At 37.9% G+C, this 21961-nt stretch overlaps 1 protein-coding gene across 1 annotated transcript in view; it reads left to right on the top strand.

Moving 5' to 3' along the window:
- GPR158 (G protein-coupled receptor 158) overlaps positions 1 to 21961 on the top strand; it is a 567445-nt gene that overhangs the window by 392028 nt on the left and 153456 nt on the right. The window contains exon 5 of the mRNA XM_049881810.1: positions 1274 to 1342. Within this exon, the coding sequence (XP_049737767.1) occupies positions 1274 to 1342 (69 nt within the window). The remainder of the gene's footprint in view (positions 1 to 1273; positions 1343 to 21961) is intronic.

Here is a 21961-nt window from a genome sequence, read left to right as displayed (position 1 = left end):
TGTTTCTCCATTCCCAAATTCTTAGATTAATGCAAGCCCTGAGTCCTTTTAAGAGCTTACACAAGGCATTCCTATGTGTCTAACAATGTCCTACCAGGGTTTTTGGGAAGGGAAATTAGAATTTTCTCTCTGTGTCTATCCAGTTATCTGATACTTCTTTTTATGTAGTGAACTCTTGTGGCTTGTCTTTTTATTGTAAATTTAATTGCTACTGTTTCAAATTATTTTCCTGCTAAATAACGTACTATATTTGTACTTGGCGTAATTTGTGTATACATTTTATGTTGCATTTAATGAAAACACAGGGACCCCATTATGGCCTGTTTTTGTGGTTTTATTTTTAATCAATATATTCACTGTATATTGATGGTTCAATTCATCTGAGCAAAATTTATTGTGAGAAGATTGACTTTATGACCTTTCTATTTGTTACCTCAACTGTAAGCATTTTGCTATGGGGAGGTATTGCTATCCAGAGTCAATGAAAGTTACTAGGTATATTTATGCTTGATAAACTTTAAATATTCAGGAATTTACTTGAAAATCAACTTATTCTTTTGAATATTGAGTTCAGAGTAACATTTAAGCATGTTCTCCAGATGAGGTACCTCTCTTATATGATTGGATTTATGCCGTTCCCATAATGGAGCTCTGTTAGTGAACATTTGGGACTGTATGTTGGTACAATGGTAGATGAACCACTGAGAAGCCAAGACCTTCCCCATATTCTTGTTTTAGGTTGTATGGTTTAGGGATATCATTCAAAATCACTTTTGGCTGTTTCGAAAGCACAGGTGAGATCTTCTGTATCTGTGAATTTCTTGGATTGAAAAGGTCTTCTAGATAATGTTCTCAGCTGCACAGACTGCTCAGTGATTCAAATTTTAGAAAACTTAATTCCACGAAGCCACTGGCAATACCATCAAGTCTACCACCACCTTTATTTTCAGTGTTTTTGCATGTTTCAGTGAGGTACCAAAACCCGTTGCCGTGAAGTCAATTCCGACTATAGGATAGGATAGAACTGCCTCATAGGGTTTCCAAGGAGTGGCTGGTGGATTCGAACTGCCAACCTTTGGTTAGCATCTGAGCTCTTAACCACTGCGCCACCAAGGCTTCTCAGTTAGGTACACAGCCTGAAATTTATCCAGTTTTTTAAATTTATTTTTCCCAAAGAATGCCATTCTATTTGTGGGGGTAGTGTCACAATAGCATAAATTTTCCCATGCTTAAAAATCTAAGTTAACAGTGACATTTTCATTTTGTTTTTTAGAGCATCAGGGCATCGGGCCTTATCCTGTTGGAAACAATCCTTTTTGGATCTCTGCTCCTGTACTTTCCGGTGAGTAACACAATTGTATTTTGAAAGTAGCCATTTATTTTACTTTACTTAAGTAGTGTTTTATATATATGTATGCATGTGTTTGTATATGTATATATGTATGACTTTATAGACACTTACATTCTGGCTCTTACCAATAGTAAATGTTAGTTATTTAACATTTCTAAACTTTGGTTTCCTCTTGTAAAATGAAGGTAATTATACTTTTCTCCCCATTTATTTGAAGAAGGTTAAATGCTTCATGTGAGATAACATGTAAAATTCATGCTTGGCATGTATGCTTCATAGGTACACATGTATACATTAATTTCCATTTTTTTTTTTTTTTTTACCTAAATCAGAACCATGAAACACATCAACTAGTTAATGCCGGAAAATTCCAGTGTGAAAGAATGAAATGGTTACATAGAAAAATAAACATAATAAAATAAATGTGTCTGTGGTACTACTGGTTTATATAATTGTAGTAGAGTGTTCATATCACACTAGTATCGTGTGTACCCACTTCATGAATTTCACCCCATTCAATTGAACCAACTTGTATTCAGGAGTTATACATGCCAAGCACTATGCTAGTTGTTGGGGATATTCTGTGAGCAAGGTAAAATTGATCTCTCTTAAGACGCTTGAGGAGGAGGCAAATAAGTACAAGCTATAATAAATACAGTATTATAAGTGCTAAGACAGTAAAGCCAGGGCAGGATGCTGTTGGAGGCATGTAGAAGATATACCTAACCAAGTCCAGGGAATTAAAATATCATTTGCCTGAGATTTGAAACATGAGTAGGTGTTAGGAAAGGAAAAATTAGGGCTGCCAGGATACCCTATTCTTTCTGGTTTTCCTCTTACCTCACTAGATGCTCCATCTGAATTTCTCTGCTGATTCTTAATCTTCTCTCTCTTCTCTTAATACTTGAGTGCCTCACTACACAGTCCTTGTAGCTCTTCTAATCTATACTCTCTCTCAGTGATCTCATGCAACCTTTTAGCTTTAAATAGTATTTCTATGCCAATGACTTGCAAATTTATATCTCCAGACCTTTCCTCTGAACTCCAAACTCATATATTTAGCAACTTAACTTGACATCTCCATTTGAAGGACAAATGATATTCTCTATCATGTTTTTAACCAAACTCCCCATCTCCCTCACCCCTAAATTCAAAGTCTCCTACTTTGCATTGATCTCAACTCTCCTTCAAGTTACTCAGGCCCAAAATCTTCAACTTATTCTTGACACCTGTCTTTTTCTCACATTCATCATAAAATCCTTCAAAATATAGCAGGAACTAAACCAGTTCTCACCATGTTCACTGCTACCACCCTGGTGTAAACCATAGTCATTATCTCTTCTGGATTATTGCCATAGTCTCTTTACTGCTCCCCCACCTCCCCCCCCGCCACCTTTTATGATCTATTTTCAAAATAGGAGCCAGCTTTAATGCTAAAGTTAGACCATGTCACACCTCTTCTCAAAATTTTCAAATAATTCCCCATTTCTCTTACAGTAAAAGTCAAAATCCTTAAAATTTGAACGGTGCCATGGCATTACCTCATTTCCTAATCTTCTTCCCTCACAAATGTTCTTAATCAACAAAAGTTACCGAATCACATGATCAATGTGAGACATAATCTTAGTAATCTGAATGTGTGTTGTTGCTACCATCATCATTTTCCTGAACATCTGTCCTTTTCTACTCAGCAGTCAGAGAGATCTTTGAAAATACCAAATCTAATCAATTACCTCTTCTACGGATTCCCAGTGTTCTTAGGATAAAGAGCAAAACTTTTGACACAGCTTGCGATATTCTGTGTAGTGTGGTCTTTGTCCACCTCCCCAGCTTCATCTCATACCATTTTTACCCTCACTTTCTATACCCTGGAAACTCTGAAATAATTCTTTCAATTGTCAAATAAAAAATTATGCCTTTTTTGGTGAACAGAAAGCTATCCTCCCCTAATCCCGGGAGCCTACAAACATATTGCTGTTGCTAGGTGCTGTCAAGTCAGTTCCGACCCATAGTGACCCCATGTACCACAGAATGAAACACTGTCCAAATCTGCACCATCCTTAAAGTTGTTGTTATGCTTGAGCCCACTGTTGCAGCCACAGTGTCAATCCATCTCATTGAGAGTCTTCCTCTTTTCTGCTGACCCTGTACTTTACCAAGCATGATGACCTTCTGCAGGGACTGATCCCTCCTGACAACACGTCCAAAGTATGTAAGATGCAGTCTCGCCATCCTTGCTTCTAAGGAGCATTCTGGTTGCACTTCTTCCAAGAAAGATTTGTTCGTTATTTTGGCAGTCCATGGTATATTCAATATTCTTCGCCAACAATGAATTTTAAAGCCCCTTAACTGAAAGATATACTCTAAAAAAGTAGGACATTTGAAAGAATAGGAAATGTCAGGCTACTAAATGTTCAAAGCTGTTATTAAAGACCTTTTCTTTGCTGGGATCCAATTTTTAAACACATCTGATAGATCTCTACCTATGAGATATCAGATACAGAGAAAAAAAGGGAAGAGAATGGCAGTTTAAAAGAAGTATAAAGGCAGCACTTCTGCTTAATTATTCTAACATACCTGGGAGAAAGAAAACAGAAAAGGAGGCTTCCCAAACACGTTCTTTCCAGAAACATTAGGATATCTTATAACGTTGACGTCATACCTGACTAGATGTCTATTTTATCTTTAATAATGTAAGTTATTTTTAAAACTGTTTGAGATACTAATGTGTACTATAGCCTAACCTTAAGTTTCCATGGTCATATGGTATACCTCAGTTTCAATCTACTTGTTGCTGATGCTTTGAAGACAGAAAGGAAGCAAATTAACATATTTATTTGATGAAAATTTGGATATGCCATAAGATACCAAACAAAACCTATTGCTGTTGAATCAATTCTGACCGTATGGGACAGAGTAGAACTGTTCCATAGGGTTCCCAAGGCTGTAACCTTAACGAAAACAGACTGCCACAACTTCCTCCAGTGGAGCCGCTGGTGGCTTCAAACCACTGATCTTTTGGTTAGCAGAGAGCTCTTAGTCACTGCACAACCAGGGCTCCCTCAGAACGGAGATTAATATATTTATTGACTGAGTCTGGAAAAGAGAGTAGTTTTATTTAATGGTTCTGAGAGAGAATAGAACTGCCTAATAGGGTTTCCAAGGAACGGCTGGTAGATTTGAACTGTCGACCTTACAATTAGCAGTTGAGCTCTTAGCCACTATGCCACCAGGGATGTCAGAACAAGGTTTTGGGGCTTTATCCTTTACAATGTATTAGTGGAGTTATGATAATATAATATTTGAGCAATGTTTTAGGAAGGTTATAAAATTTATTTATTTTTTATCTGAATGAGATCTGTAGATGGAAAGAATAAGATAAGTAAGAGAGGCAGAAAGTTGACCAAGGCTCATTTTCAGAGATTTAGTTTAGAACTTTTAGAGTTTTTGCTACAAGGAGTACCTGTATTAAATTAAGTGATTAAGGTGATTAAGAAAATTGAATATAACCAAAAGGTCTAATCATTTGATCTAATCATGTGACCGATAGCCTTCTAATTCTTAAATATGTTTCCTACTTTCCTTCTGGTGTGGCCTGTACCAGAATTGCCCATGAAAGTTTTACTGTGGGTTATAGTTTTTAGAAAAATATGCTTGAGTAACCTAGAATGTTTTTAGAGCTGGGTAATCCAAGGAGGCTTTGGAAACATTCACTATTCTACTGAGTTATACAATGAGCCTTTTATTCTTTTTAGACTATATACTGTTGTTCAGATGTGCAAGAATTAAGGTTATTTTTGCCTTTTCTAAGCAATCTTGGACTACAGACGATTTCATAACAATGCATATATTAGAAAGTCCAAGTTAGAGATTATCATCATTGTGCAGATGAGGACAACCCAAAATCTGACTAATTTTAGCAATGTTATAATTGGGTAGCAGGGAGCTGAAGCATTTAAAACCTTTTGTTTTTTACAGAGTCTCATGATTTGAAGTCCATATATTTGTGAAGAAATGATTAGTATTCATAATCATCTAAAAACTTTCATACAATTTATAAAAGAAGAAAAAGAACTTAAGAAAAACAACTAAAATGCATTTTCTTCTTGTTAAATTTCATAGAGAAAGACATTTTAGGGATTGGTAAATCATATTTTTTGGTAATATAAAGTCTAAAAGTTTGTGTCTCCCTTGACCAAACCACCAATTTCAGCTAATAAAGCAGGTTTTTCCCTCTAACTTTAGGTATCTATTTGTTTGGCTGATGTGCCTTTCTGTAAAAGACACCAATGCATATGTAAATATAATACTTATTTTCTAGTTTCAGATCCTATAAAAAAGGAATTCCAAACTATTAGAACTGGAAAAGACATCAGACACAGCTTAGTCTTTATTCAACCTCTTTATTTTGCAAATGAAAGAAGAGGCTCAGAGAAGTTGTGACTCATCTAACTTTTTTCAGCCAGGTAATAAGAAAGCCAGGAATAGAATCTAGTCTCTTGACTCACTCTTGGCCTAGCACTGTCTTTGCTCTATGATAATACTTCTTACAAGATTATATGAACGTGAGATTCAAATGATACTAAGCAGGAAAATCAGGAAGGGCCATGTTCTACCCCTTGGCCAGTAATCCTCCCTCATTGTGTCTCCAAGGAAATAAAAGACACAGAGGATGAAACAGGGAACCCATTTATACTAGCTCGAAGGCCCAATGTAAAACTCCGATGAACTTGGATGGACCGTGTTGAACCATATGAAGTTTCTGTTATTCAATCATTTTTTACCCGCAGAAATGTCAATTTGATCTGTTCCTACCAAGCAAATAAATTTTAGACCATATCAGGTTGGTTTCAGTGGTGTAGAATGTAAATCAGTGAAAAGACTACTTTCTCTACGTTCACCCTGAAGACTAAAACTTAGGTTTGTTTGTTTTTGCTACAATGTAGACAAAGCCCAGTCTGGAACAGTTGCACATAGAGCACATAGAAGCAGAGGAAAAACAAGAGGACATTGCTCTCAAGCATGGAGCTTAAAAGGAGGGGCGTAAAGGAGAAAGAGTTGAAAACGAGGACGGAGAGTAAGAAAGAATGAGAGAATATAGCTAAAGTAGCAAAGTTTTAGAATTAGGGTCTCACATTTATTTACTATAGGCCTTGCAGACTGTTCAGAAAAAGAGTTAACATAGCAGACCTGGGCTTGCTATTCTTAAAAAGGCCTGTTTGCAGGAGAGGTCAGCACAACTGGACTAAACCAAAAGCAAAGATGTTTCCTGAATAAACTGAACGCTTTGAAGATGAGCGTAGAAGGGGTGGGGGTTTGGGGACCATGGTTTCAGGGGACATCTAAGTCAACTGGCATAATAAAATCTATTAAGAAAACATTCTGCATCTCACTTTGGAGAATGGCATCTGGAGTCTTAAACGCTAACGAGCAGCCATCTAAAATGCATCAATTGGTCTCAACCTACCTGGAGTAAAGGAGAATGAAGAACACTAAAGACACAAGGTAATTATGAGCCCAAGAGACAGAAAGAGCCACATAAACCAGAGACTACTTCAGTCTGAGACCAGAAGAACTAGATAGTGCCTGGCTACTACCAATGTCTGTCCTGACAGGGAACACAACAGAGAATGGAGCAGGAGGACAGTGAGATGCAGACCTCAAATTCTTGTAAAAAGACCAGACCTAATGGTCTGACTGACACTAGAGGGACACTGGATGTCATGGTCCCCAGACGCTCTGTTAGCCCAAGACTGGAACCATTCCTGAAGCCAGCTCTTCAGACGGGGATTGGACTGGACTATAAGACAGAAAATGATACTGGTGAGGAGTGAGCTTCTTGGCTTAGATAGACACATGACACTATGTGGGCAGCTCCTGTCTGGTGGTGAGATGAGAAGGCAGAAGGGGGCAGGAGCTGGCTGAATGGACCCAGGGAATACAGGATGGAGAGGAGGAGTGTGCTGTCTCATTAGGGGGAGAGCAGCAAGGAGTACATAGCGAGGTGTGTATAGGCTTTTGTATGAGAGACTGACTTGATCTGTAAACTTTCACTTAAAGCACAATAAATTAAAAAAAAAAAGTTTTTTAATTAAAAATTTTAAAAAAGGTCTGTTTGGAAGGTTGGCCCTTGGGCCACACCTGGAAACTTGTATTTTGGGAAGGGTCCCACCATTTCTTGATAAAAATTACAGTGCAGAATCTGTTTATGCAAAAAAATATGGTTTACACTGAACAGCTGCTTTCCTTCTGGGACTCCAGAATTTGGGTATGTGCTAGGCAGAGGGTGCCTACATGACCAGCCCCCAGTAAAAACCCTGGGCAGAGCTTCTAGTGAGCTTCCTTAGTAGACAACATTTCACATGTGTTGTCATAATTCATTGCTGGAAGGATTAAGTGTGTCCTGTGTGACTCCACTGAGAAATGACTCTTGGAAGCTTGTGTCTGATTTCCTTTGGACTTCTCCCCATGTGCTTTTCCTTTTGTTGATCTTGCTTTGTATCTTTCCACTGTAACAAATCATAGTTATGAGTATGATTATGCTAAGTACTGGGAACCCTCCTAGCAAATCACTGAACCTGAGAAAAGTGGTCTTGGGCACTTCAGACACAGAGGCTATTCTGTTCTCTATTAAACTTTTCACAGATGCAGACTTTGGAATCATAGTCTTCATTCTGGCTTGAAGACCCTTATTTAGTTACTTACTCTGCTGTATCTTCTTTCTTTCATGCATTTCCCTTTTGTTCATTTAGAAAAATATACATGCATGTTCTTCATCTCTTCAGCCTAGCTGTGTCTCAGAATGTTTTAGTCATCTAGTGCTGCTATAACAGAAATACCACAAGCGGATGGCTTTAACAAAGAGAAGCTTATTCTCTCACAGTCTGATAGGTTACAAGTCCAAATTCAGGGTGTCAGATCCAGGGGAAGGCTTTCTCTGTCGGCTCTGGAGGAAGATTCCTTGCCATTAATCATCTTCTGGTCAAGGAGCTTCTCAGGGGCAGGGACCCAAGGTTCGAAGGACACGCTCTGCTCCCAGTGCTGCCTTCTTGGTGGGATGAGGTCCCCCTGTCTCTCTGCTTGCTTCTATCTTTTATATCTCAAGAGATTGCCTCAAGACACAATCCAATCCTGCCTCACTAGACAACTGCCACCCATCCTCCCTCATTAACATCATAGATGCAGGATTTACAACATACAGGAAAATCACACAATACCAGGAATCATGGCCCAGCCCAATTGATACACACATTTTGGGGGGGACATAATTCAATCCATGACACAGAACAAATTAGAACTGGCTGGAAACAATCCCTGTGGCCTACAGAAGTATTGAACAACTACTCCAACTCAATAGGAATTCAATTGGAGATTACGAAGTTTAAGACAGAACTTTTATCAGGATGTTATAGCTCATAGATAAAACATGTTCACAATCATCACTCTGCATTTTAAAATAATTTTAATGCCATTCAAGTGTTTGGGAGTTCAGAGGACAGATATATTACCGTGGCCTGAGAAGACACTTCAGGTGTTCATAGAGAGGGTGGCTGAACATTTGTTCATTCATTTACTCAGGAATGTCAGAACAAGGTTTTGGGGCTTTGTCCTTTACAGTGGAGTTGTGATAATATAATAGTTGAGCAATGTTTTAGGAAGGTTATCTGAATGAGATATGTAGATGGAAAGAATGAGATAAGAGAGCTAGAAAGACCCTTTAGGAGGATTTTGTAATTGGGCAGATCACTCATTTATTCAACAAACATTGATTGAGAACTTATTATGTGCCATGCACTGCATGAAGCAATGGGGATATAGAGATAAAAGATATAATAACTGCCTTCAAGTAAGTTTGTATGTATGTATGCATTAGTTTCATACAGTTCTGGAGGCTAGAAGTCTGCAATGCAGCAGGGCTGCACTCTCTCCAAGTACTCTAAGGAAGAACTCATTCCTTGCCATTTCCAGCTTCTGGTGACTGCCCTGGCATTCCTGGGCTTGTGGCCACATCCTTCTAGTCTCTGCCTCTGTCTGCACATAGGCTTCTCCTCTGTGTGTCTGTCACTTCTATGTCTGTCTCCAAACTTCTCTACCTCTCTGTAAGGACACTTGCATTGAGCTTAGGGCCCACTCAGGAAGGTCTTCTCACCTCAAGGTACTTACCTTAATCACATCTGCAAAGTCTCTTTTTCCATGTAAAGCAACATATTCACAAATTCCAGAGATTAGGACATGGGCATGTCTCCTGCGGGGCCACCATTTAGCCCACTACAACGTGCTTGGGAAAACAGAGAAATTAACAGATAATTATAGTTCCATATAGTAAATACCATGTTAACATGGTATTATGCACAAAGAGTGCTGGAGGAAGGGAGAAGGGCTGGGAGAGGTCTGAAGAGAATCTTCAAGATGAGACCTGAGCAGTGTCAGTGACAAGAAGGATGGGGACAAGGGGATGGATGTAAGAGATGATAAAAAACTAGAATTGAGAGGACTTAGTAATTACTGGAAGGAGACCTGGTGGCACAGTGCTGGACTAACCAAAAGGTCAGTGATTTAAGCCCACCAGCCAGTTCACAGGAGAAAGATGTGGCCGTCTGCTTCTGTAAGGATTACAGCCCTTAGAAACCCTATGTGGCAGTTCTACTTTGCCCTGCAGGGTTGCTACGAGTCAGAATTGACTCAAAGCAATGGGCAGTAATTAGTGGGTCAGTTGGTGCAACCTGTCCAGGCCTGATCTAAAGAATGGTGACCGTGAAACTGAAATAACAATGTAGGGATAAATATCAGAAATATTGTAGAAAAATTCATGCAACACAAGCATTTCCCTTTTTAAATTAAAAAAATTACTTTTTCCAAAAAAATTATTAAACAAATAATCCATGATGCATTTTCATCACAGAAGTATTTAAGTAATTCAGAATACTAGAGAACAAAATGTGGAAGGCCTCCATCAACAACACTTTGCACTTCGTTACCCGACCTTAGACTAATCAATGTTGGCAGAAGGTGTGTGTCCTTCCCATCCCCCTTCCATTGTAAAATTCTTATTTTTTTCTTGTGATTTCATAAGTATACAGAATTTTATCTCTTTCTAAAATCTACTCCTGATCTGAAGAGAGAAGATGTATTAGTTCTCTATTGCTGTGCCACATGTCACCCCAAAATTCAGTAGCTTAAAACAATGAATGTTATCTCAGACAATCTCTGTGGGTCAGCCATTTTGGAGACTTCAGTCAAGATGTCAGCCAGGGGTGCGGTCATATGAAGGCTTGACTGGCATTGCAGGATCAGTTTCCAGGATGGTTCACATATGGGGCTGGCAAGCTGATCCTGGCTATTGGCAGGAGTTCTTGGTTCCTTGCCATGTGGACCTCTCCATAGACAAGCACGCTTGAGTGTCCTGAGTGCATGACACCTACATTCCCACAGGGCCGCTCTCAGAAGTCACATACCATCATTTCTGCCACATTCTGTTTGCCGGCAGCAAGTCGCTAAAACTGGACTGCTCTCCAGCAGAGGGAAACTAAGCTCTATCTTTGCAAAGTAGGAGTGTCAAAGAAGTTGTGAACATATTTTAAAACCATCATAGGAGGTGATTCCTCACAACCAGTATGTATCCACATAGGTTCTCAAGTTCTTTAGCCCACACTTAGGAGGCTGAACTATTAAAAGAGAAAGTATATTCTAAGTTTATAGAGACTTAAGAGATTTAAACTTTTCTTGCATTTCTACCTTTCTAGTGACTGAATGAGATGAAGGATTTTTTTCCTTCCCTTTACCAGTCTCCCAATCAATGCCGCTTCTATCATGAATTTAAACCTAAAAAGGTTGCGGGGCGGAGGGGTATGTGCGTGCTCACGGATTTTGTTAGTTCTAATAGGGATCAATATTTAACTGCTAAGGGATCCAGGTATTGCCAAATATTTTATTTTAAATTTGTCATTGTTTAGTGAGAAGAACAATTTCCTGTAGAAAAAGGAGTTCGAGTCAAACTTATAATTTGAATGTGTTGTAGAAGAAAAATACCTTGTTAACCCTTAATGAGGTACCATTTAAAATCTGTCAAGCAGTAAACCAATTACTTACTTAGATTAGTGAGGACTCATGATTTTTACTTTATTCAATGGGTTTAAACCTTACTATTATTTTTTATTTTGTTGCTAGAATTATCCCAGATTTGGCCTGAGTCCCTTCGAACTAGCTCCTATATCCTTTTTTTTTTTTTTTTTTTTAAAGTCTGGTGAATTACACATAACAAAGCATTTGCAACTTCAACCATTTTTAAATATAGACTTCAGTGCGGTAATGACATTAACCATATGCAACAATCACCACCGTTTCCCCCAAAAAATCTTTTTTTAAATCGATCTTAACTAAACCTCTGAACTCCTTAAACAATACTCCCCTATTTCTCTCTTCACTTGCTCCTGGTAACCACCAATAAACTTTGGTCTCTATGCATTAGCCTGTTTTGCATATTTCATATAAATGAAATAATACAATATTTGTTCTTTTGTGTCTTGACTTAACGTCACTCAGCATAACGTTTTCAAGGTTCACCTGTAGCATGTATCAGAACTTTATTTCTCTTTATGGCTGGATAATATTCCTTTATATGTATATGTTGTCGTTTTATGCTGTCGAGCTGACTCTGACTCATAGGAACCCTATATGAGAAGTAAAACTGCACCATAGGATTTCCAAGGCTGTAATCTTTATGGGAGCAGATTGCCAGGTCTTTTCTCCTACAGAGTGGCTGGTGGGTTCATACTGCCAACCTTGTTAGTAGCCTAGAGCTTAACCATTGCACCACTAGGGCTCCTTGTATTATATGTATATACCATGCATTTTATTTTTCCATTCATCTGTTGATAAACACTTTTGGCTATGGTGATTTATGCTACAGTGAACATCAGTGTACAAGTATCTATTTGAGTCCCTGTTTTCAAGTCTTTTGGATGTACACCTAGGAGTGGGGTGCTGGGTCATAAGGTGGTTGTATGTTTAACTTTTTGAGGAACCACCATATTGTTTTCCACAGCAGCTACCCCCTTTTACAATCCTACCAGCAATGGATGAGGGTTCCAATTTCTCCACATCCTCATCAATACTTATTATTTTCCACTTTTCTGATATAGCCATCCTAGTGTGGGGGAAGTGATATCTCATGGTTTTGATTTGCATTTCCCAAGAGGCTAATGACGTTAACTATCTCTTCACGTGCTGTTGGCCATTTGTATAACTTCTTTGGTGAAATGTCTATTCGAGTCCTTGGCTCATTTTTTAATTGCATTGTCTTTTTGTTGTTGAGTTATAGAAGTTCTTTATATATTTTGGGTACTAAACACTTACCAGATATATGATCCTCTAGTATTTCTATTATTCTGTAGGTTGTTTCTTCACTTTGCTGATAAAGACCTTTGATGTACAAAAGTTTAAAATTTTGATGACATCCAGTTTATCTATTTTGTGCTTTTGGTGTCATATCCATGAATCCACTGATGCAAGCTAAGTCTCAAAGCATTACTCCTATGTTTTGTTCTAAGAATTTCGTAGTTTTAGTTCTTACATTTAGGTTTTTGATCTGTTTTGAGTTAAATTATTTATATGGTGTGAGGTCCAATTTCATTCTTTTTTTATGTGGAGATCCAGTTTTCCCAGCACTGTTTATTGAAGAGACTGTTCTTTCCTCAGTGGATGGACTTAACACCTGGCCAAAGACCAATTGACTGCAGATGTATGGGTTTATTTCTAGACTCTCGATTTTATTCCATTTTTCTATGTGCCTATTATTATACCAGAAACCCTGGTGGCGTAGTGGCTAAGTGCTATGGCTGCTAACCAAAGGGTCAGCAGTTGAAATCAGCCAGGCGCTCCTTGGAAACTCTATGGGGCAGTTCTACTCTGTCCTATAGGGTTGCTACAAGTTGGAATCGACTCGACAGCAACGGGTTTGGTTTGGGTATTTTATGCCAGTACCAGGCTGTTTTGATTGCTGTAGCTTTGTTATATGTTTTGAGATTAGGAAGTTTGAGTCCTACTATTTGTTCTACCTTTTCAGGATGCTTTGGCTATGCAGGGCTCTTTGAAGTTCCATATAAATTTGAGGATGAGCTTTCCCATTTTTACAGAAAAAAAAGATATTAGAATTTTGGTAGGGATTGCAGTCAATCTGTAAATTCTTTGGGTAGTATTGACATCTTAATTATATTGTCTTCCAGTCTATGAACACAGAATATCTTTTCATTTATTTAGATTTTCTTTAATTTATTTCGACAGTCTTTCAGTACTTTCACCTCCCTGGTTAAATTTATTCCTAAGTATTTTATTCTTTTAGAAAGGTAATATAAATAGAATTGCTTTCTTAATTTTTTTATCAGCTTGTTCATCGCTAATGTATCAAAACCCAACTTGTTTAGGTTATTATTGATTTGAGATCTTTCTTTCTTTTTAACACAAATGCTTAAACCAAAAAACACCACTGCCATTGAGTCAATTCCAACTCATAGAGACTCAGGCACTTACTGCTATAAATTTCTAAGTACTGCCTTTGCTGCATCCCATAGTTTTGGTATATTGTTTTCATTTTCATTATATTCTAGGTATTTTGTGATTTCTCTCTTGATTTCTTCCTTGACCTACTGGTTGTTTAACAGTGTGTTGTTTAATTTCCACATATTTGTGTGTTTTCTGGTTTTTTTTTTTTTTGTTCTGTTATTAATTTCTAGTTTCATTCCATTTAGATACCTTGTATGATTTAAATGTTTTTTAATTTATTTAGACTTGTTTTGTGACCTAGAATTGGTCTATCTTGAAGAATGATCCATGTGCACTGGAGAAGGATATGTATTGTTCTAATGTTGGGTAGAATGTTCTATATATGTCTGTTAGGTCTAGCTGGTTAACAAAAAAAAAAAAAAAAATAGTGTCCAAATCCTCTGTTTCCTTGTTGGCCTTCTTTCTAGATGTTCTGTACATTATTAAAAGTGATGTATCAAAGTCTCCAACTATTATTGTTGAACTGCCTGTTTATTCCCTCAATTCTTTAAATGTTTGCTTTATATATTTTGGGGAACTGATGTTAGGTGCATATATATTTATCCTTATTAAATTTTCTTGGTGAAATGAGTCTTTTATCATTATATAGGAACCCTGGAGGTGCAGTGGTTAATTGCTAGCTTCGAACCCACCAGCCACTCTGTGGGAGAAAGATGTGGCAATCTGCTTCTATAAAGATTTATAGCCTTGGAAACCCTATGGGGCAGTTCTCCTCTGTCCTATAGGGTCACTGTGGCCGGAATTTGACTTGACAGTGATGGGTATCATTACATAATGTCTTTCTTTTTCTCTTATAACAGATTTTGACTTACAATAATTTTTGTCTGATATCAATATAGCCAACCCAGCTCTCTTTTGGTTACTACTTACATGGAATATTTTTTTCCATTCTTTCACTTTGAATCTTTTTGTGTCTTTGGGCCTAAGATGAGTCTCCTATACAAAAAAAAAAAAAAAAATAGATAGCATATAAATGGATCATGTGTTTTTATCCATTCTACCACTCTCTGCCTTTTGACCAGAGAGTTTAATCCATTTAAGGTAATCACTGATAAGGAAGGCCTTCTGACACTTTGCTATTTGTATTTTGTTTGTCTTATATCTTCTTTGTCCCTCATTTCCTCCCATATTGCCATCATTTGTGTTTAGTTGCATTTTTGTATTGAATCATTTTGATTACCTTCTCCTTTCCTTCTCTTTATATTTTTTAGATATTTACATTGTGGTTCCCATGAGCAATACATTTAACATTCTAAATTTATAACAACCTACTGTAAGTTTGAAAACCCTGGTGGTGTAGTGGTTAAGAGCTACAGCTACTAACCAGAAAGTCAGTCATTCGAATCTACCAGGAACTCCTTGGAAACTCTATGGGGGCAGTTCTACTCTGTCCTATAGGGTCACTATGAGTTGGAATCAACTTGACAGCAATTGGTATGGGTAATGAAAGTTTATACCAACTTAACTTCAGTAACATACAAAATCTCTTTTCCCATATTGTTCCTTCATCTCCCTGTTTATGTTCTTGTCGTCACTAATTACATCCTTATACATCATATACCCAATAAAATAGTTTTATGTTCACTTTTTATGCAGTTGTCATTATAAAGCATGTAGGACATAATAACTAGACTTAAAAAAAAAAAAAAGACTTAGCCACTGAAAATACCATAAAAGAGACCCTTATATTTTCCCATGAAATTACCTTTACTGGAGATCTTTTTTCTCTGTACAGCTTTGAATTAATTTCTAGTGTCTTTTCCTTTTCATCTGAAGGATTTTCTTCAGCATTTCTTGTAAGGCAGGTCTGGTCACAACAAACTCCCTCCACTTTTGTTTATTTAGGAATATTTATTTTCACCCTCTCTTTTGAAGGGTATCTTTGCCAGATAGAGAATTCTTGGTTGCCATTTTTTTTTTCTTTCATCACTTTAAATATGTCATTCCACTCCTTTCTTGTCTCTAAGATTTCTGAGGAGAAGTTGGTGCTTAATTTTATGGAGGATCCCTTGTATGTGAAAATTTGCTTCTCTCTTGCTGTTTTCAGGGTTCTCTGTCTTTAGTTTTTAAGGATTTTATTGTAATCTCAGTGTGGATCTATTTGAGTTTATCCTGCTTGGACTTTCTTAAGCTTCTTGGATTTGTAGATTCATATCCTTCGTCAAATCTGGGATGTTTTCTTCTATTATTTCTTCAAATATTCTGTCACTTGCTCTCTCTCTTCTCCTCCTGTGATTGCCTTCATATGTATGTTGGTTTTCTTGTTAGTGTCCTACGACTTGATTAGGCTTCACTTCATTTTTCTTGTCTTTTTCTGCTGTTGTTCTTCAGTCTCCATAATTTCAATCACCTTATCCCCTACATGCTGATTCTTTTTTTTGCCAGCTGAAATTGGCAGTTAAGTTTTTCCAATGAATGTTGTATTTCAGTTATTGTAGTTTTTAGCTCTGATATTTCTGTTCGATTCTTTTTTTATATTTTATATCTCTTTATTGAAATTCTCATTTTAGTCCTGTATTGTTTTCCTAATTTCCTTTTGTTCATAGTCTGTGTTTTCCTTTATTTCTTTGAGCATATTTAATAGTGTTGTTTTAAAGTCTTAAAATCTGTCCTTTATCCAAGGTTTCCATAGGTTTGATTTCTGTCTCTTTGTATTATTCTTTCAATTGGGCCATCCTTTTCTGTCTTTGATTGCCCTGTGATATTTTTGTTGAAACAGGAATATTTGAACATTATGTGTTAACTCTGTAATGCAGATATTCCCTGTCTTAGTTAGCTAGTGGTGCTTTAACAGGAATACCACAAGTGGGTGGCTTTAACAAAGTGAAATTTATTCTCTTACAGTCTAGGAGGCTAGAAGTCCAAATTTAGGGTGCCAGCTCCAGAGGAAGGCTTTTTCTATTGGCTGTAGAGGAAGGTCCTTGTCATCAATTGTCCCCTGGTCTAGGAGCTTCTCAGTTCAGGGACCCCAGATCCAAAGGATGTCCTCCCCTCCTGGTTTGTCTTTCTTGGTGGTTGTACGTCCCTCTCCTCTCTGCTCAATTCTGTCTTTGATATCTCAAAAGAGATTGACTCAAGATACAGCCTAATCCTTTAGATTGAGTCCTACTTCATTAACATAACTGCTTCCAGTCCTTTCTCATTACCATCATATAGGCTATAATTTACAACATATAGGATAGTCACATCAGTTCACAAAACGATGGACAATGACACAATACTGGGAAACATGGCCTAGCCAAATTGATACACATTTTGGGGGGACACAATTCAATCTATAGCAGTCCCTTTCCCAGGAATTGTAGTTTTATTTTTGTTTTTTAATTGTGGAAGGCTATAATAGTCCATCTGCTCAGCAGCTGCTCTAGGAACATGAGATGCTGTCCTTACCAGCACAGCAGGACTGAGGAGTGGTAGATGTTAGCCAGTTGGTGCATGTGACTCAGCAAGGAAAGATCAGCAGCTTGTTCCTTCATCAAGAACTCCCTGGTTGAAGTAAATGTCCAGTCCAGTTCCAGTGTTTCAAAATATTTGATTCCAATTGCTCTTTCCAGAGCAATTGTTATTTGGTAGAAGAATGGAGCTCTTGAACTACCTTTCCGGCCATTTGTGTAATTACATTGTGCTTTTGAAAGTTCTAAATTCTGTAAGATACTCTCACACAACCCTTCTCCTTCAGCCCTTAAAAGACAAGTCTATGCTTTGGTGTGCTGCAGTCACACTAATTAATCCTATGTGATTAAGTGTAGGCACAGCCTGCAGGCGTTGTTTAGTGCTTCCCACCCAGTCCCATGGAAGCAGGGAGACTAGCTAAACTGGGAGGATGGCTTCCTCAGTCCTTCTGGCAGCCCCCAGACAGATATGAACAGACAGACACAAGAGTCCATCTGAAAAATCTGTCTGTTCCATACACTCCTGAACGAGAGAGTGTGCTGCTGTCAGGAAGCACTGTTTGCAGTTTGCCACCGGCACAGCAGCCTCTGCCACAGCCCCTGCTGTTGGGGAAGTGGGGAAGGGGAAGGGCCTCTGTGGTTAAAAGAAATCCTGCCTTTTGAGGGCAGACTTTGTCTTCATTCAGTGTTTATTTGGATGCTGTAAGTCTTTGGCTTCTAGAGTTCCAAAACTGTTAATTCCAAATGTTTCTGTGTAGTGTTTTCTGGTTTTGTTGTGGGGGGATGGGAGCAAACAGCTGTTTACTCCATCATTTGGCCTCCATCTCTCCTGCATCCTTTTGATATGACCTTATCATTTTTTGAGCACTTCCCTAATTTCTGGTGCAACAGTATGTTCTAGACTCATTTTATACTTTTTCTGTCTCAGCTTTGGAATTAGCCTTTTCCCCAAGGATTTCTGGTTCTTTTTAGGGAAAAATGGTAGCAATCCAATTCTGAGGCATATTTACTTCTATTGTGACAAATACGGGCCAGGGAGTTTCCAGTTTTAGCTAAGCCAATGGTTTTCAAACCTAAGTTATTGAAGGGACTTTGGAAAAAAAAGAGACCTCTCCTCAACTTTTAAGATTCCATTCCATCCCAGTTTTTTAAGTTGATATAAAGTGCATTTCGGAAACCCTTGTGGCATAGTAGTTAAGAGCTATGGCTGCTAACCAAAAGGTTGGCAATTTAAATCCACCAGGTGCTCCTTGGAAACCCTATGGGGCAGTTCTGCTCTGTCCTGTAGGGTTCCTATGAATCAGAATCAACTCAACAGCTATGGGTTTGGTTTTGGTTTAGACTGCATTTCACTTGGTGTTATTTAGATCTATTTGAATTGATAGCAGTGCAAAAGAGAAAAAAGAAACCTGAAATAAAGTTAAATATGTATGAGCATAACAGTACTGTCAAGAACGCAATAGTATAAGGATAGTTGTTTTATGCCAAGATAGGTCAAGGATTATAGGAATAGAAAACTTTTAATGCCTGTACAAGAGGATTTCAAGAATACTGGCTAAAATAATTAGGGCAAAAGACATTAGAGAACTGAGCTGAAATTGAACATATTACTTATTTTAAATAAATATATCTTCACAACAAGAATTATTACTTCTAAAGATCTTTCTAGAGTTGAAAAAAGATTATAAAAATTTATGAGGTTTGGTTAATTGCATTTTACATTGCTACATGTTTCCACTTTAGACAGTATCTCTTGACATTAGCTATGATCCCTAAGAAGTTGAACTTATATATGGTTCTTTTTGCCCCCTCCTCCCACCTTTATTTTTTGTTAATCATTTTTCGATTGTCAATGTTTGTACTATATGTGTAATATGCAATTTGGAAACTGTAATTCAAGTGATTGTTCAACCTTATGTTTATATTTAAATATGTAGGTTTAATGTTTAATCTTTATACCCTGGCTTCTTCATTCTTCAGTTTTTTGTTTTGATTTGCCCCTTGGTTTTCATTAGCATTTTCATGAAGGAATAATGAGTACTGTAGTTCTTCAGTTCTTATATGCTTGTGACTCTACCCATTGTTTTTACACATGAAGAATAACTTCCCTGGGTACAAAAATTTCAGGGCACACTTTCTATTCCTCAGAACTTTATATCCATTGTATGGATATTTCCAGGTCTGAAGACAGCCTGATCTCTTCCCTTTGCAGATTACTTTTTATTTCTGCCTAGATGCCGGTAAGAGTCATTGTTTAGTCTTGCAACTCTGTCTGTCTTCCTTCATTTTGGTATAAATTTAACTCAGTTCTTGTTTCTTCCCTTTTCTCCTTGGTGATGTCATCCCATTCTCATAGCTTAATATATATTCTGTACGTGAACAATCTTTGTACCAAATCGTTCAAGTTTATATCTCTAGGCCAAATCTCTTTCCTGAATTCCAGACTTCTATGTGTGCATCTGCCTACTCAACATCTGTACTTGGATTTTTCATAAACACTGCAACTTAATAGGGGTAACACTTGACTCCTAATTTCACCACTATCACCAAACCTTCTCTACCACCAGAATGCCCCATTCTGGTTGATAGCAACTCTATTTTTTTGGATCAGGACAAAAACCTTGGAGCATTTTTGACTTCCTTCAGTTTCTCACATCTCACACCCAACTCATCTGGAAATTCTGTTGGTTCAACCTTCAAAACATTTTCAGAACCCACCTACTTCCTTCCACCTCGAATGTTATGCCCTGATATTTCACCATCATCTAGCATTGGATAATTGCAATAACCTTCTAATAACTCCCTGTTTTCCGCTCTTGGCCTCCTATATTCTATTCTTAACATAGTAGACAGAAATGTCTTAATACATACAGTATTACTCCTGCTCGGAGCCCTGCAATGGCTCCCATTTCAGTCAGAATAAAATCCAAAGACCTAAAAAGCCTACATAATCTGCTCACCTTTCTTATTCACTCTTTATTGATTTCAGTCAGGCCCAGCATCTCAAAGCCTTTGCGCTGGCTGTTTCTTTTGGCTGAAATGCATGTCTTCTCTTACCCTTCCTCAACTCCTTCATGTCTTTCCTGAAATGTCATCTCAGTGGAGTTCACCCTGGCTACCCTATTTTAAATTGCAGCCATCCCCACTCTTCATAGTACTACTGATCTCCCTCACCCTGCTCTCTTTGCACAGAATATATCACCTTATGCATACTATTTTACTTTTATTATCTTTATTTCTTATACCTATCATATTTATTTTTTCTTGCCCCCCACTGGAATGTAAGACCATTACTATCCTCCAACTCCTAGAACAGTGCTGGCACATAGGGGGTGCTCAATAAATACTTATCGAATGATTTAATATATTGCAAACTTTCTTCATAGATTAACATATGGAGTTCTGGCTCATCCCTTGTATTATAAGTGATGGATTTTAATACCTTAAAAAAATATTTTTGATGTTTTTAGTTATAATCAGAAGATTTTTTTAAACCTTTCAAAAAAAAACCATGTGTGCTGCATATATTTCCATCATGTTGTTGTTGTTAGGTGCCGTTGAGTTGGTTCCAGCTCAAAGAGACCCTGTGTACCACAGAACAAAATAGTGCCCAGTCCTTCATCATGCTCAGAATCGTTGTTATACTTGAGCCTATTGTTGCAGCCACTGTGTCACTCCATCTCATTAAGGGTCTTCCTCTTTTCTGCTGACCCTGTACTTTACCAACCATAATGTCCTTCTCCAGGGACCTATCCCTCCTGACAATATGTCCACAGTCTCGCCATCCTTCCTTCTAAGGAGTATTCTGGTTGTACTTTTTCCAAGACAGATTTGTTCGTTCTTTTGGCAGTCCATGGTATATTCAATATTCTTCACCAACACCACAATTCAAAGGCGTCAGTTTTTCTTGGATCTTCCTTATTCATCGTCCAGCTTTCATGTGCATTAGATGCGATCGAGAATACCATGGCTTAGGCCAGGCGCACCTTAGGTGATGTCTTTGCTTTTCGACACTTTAAAGAGGTCCTTTGCAGCAGGTTTGCCCAATGCAATGTGTCTTTTGATTTCTTGACTGCTGCTTCCATGGGTGTTGATTGTGGATCCAAGTAAAATGAAACCCTGGTGGCATAGTGGTTAAGTGCTACAGCTACTAACCAAAAGGTCAGCAGTTCTAATCCACAGGCACTCCTTAGAAACTCTATGGGGTAGTTCTACTCTGTCCTATAGGGTCACTATGAGTCGGAATTGACTCGATGGCAACAGGTTTTATTTCCATCATGGCATATTGAAAAATGTGTTGAACTTCCAAATAATTCGAAACAAACCAGTTACTCATGTATTTGTTGTTGTTAGGTGCCATCAAGTTGGTTCCGACTCATAGTGACCCTGTTTTCAACAGAATGAAATACTGTCCGGTTCTGCACCATCCTCACAATTGTTGGCATGTCTCAGCCCATTTTTGCAGCCACTGTGTCAGTCCATCTCATTGAGGGTCTTCATCTTTTTCACTGACTCTCTACTTTACCAAGCATGATGTCCTTTTGCGGGGACTGATCCTTCCTGATAACATGCCCAAAGTACATGAAATGAAGTCTCGTCATCATCCTTGCTTCTAAGGAGCATTCTGGCTGTACTTCTTCCAAGACAGATTTGTTTT

The sequence above is a fragment of the Elephas maximus genome, chromosome 4, assembly GCF_024166365.1.
Source record: "Elephas maximus indicus isolate mEleMax1 chromosome 4, mEleMax1 primary haplotype, whole genome shotgun sequence".
Classification (NCBI taxonomy): Eukaryota; Metazoa; Chordata; class Mammalia; order Proboscidea; family Elephantidae; genus Elephas; species Elephas maximus.
The sequence above is the reverse complement of the archived record's forward strand: the minus strand, read 5'-3'. Positions and strand labels throughout refer to the sequence as shown.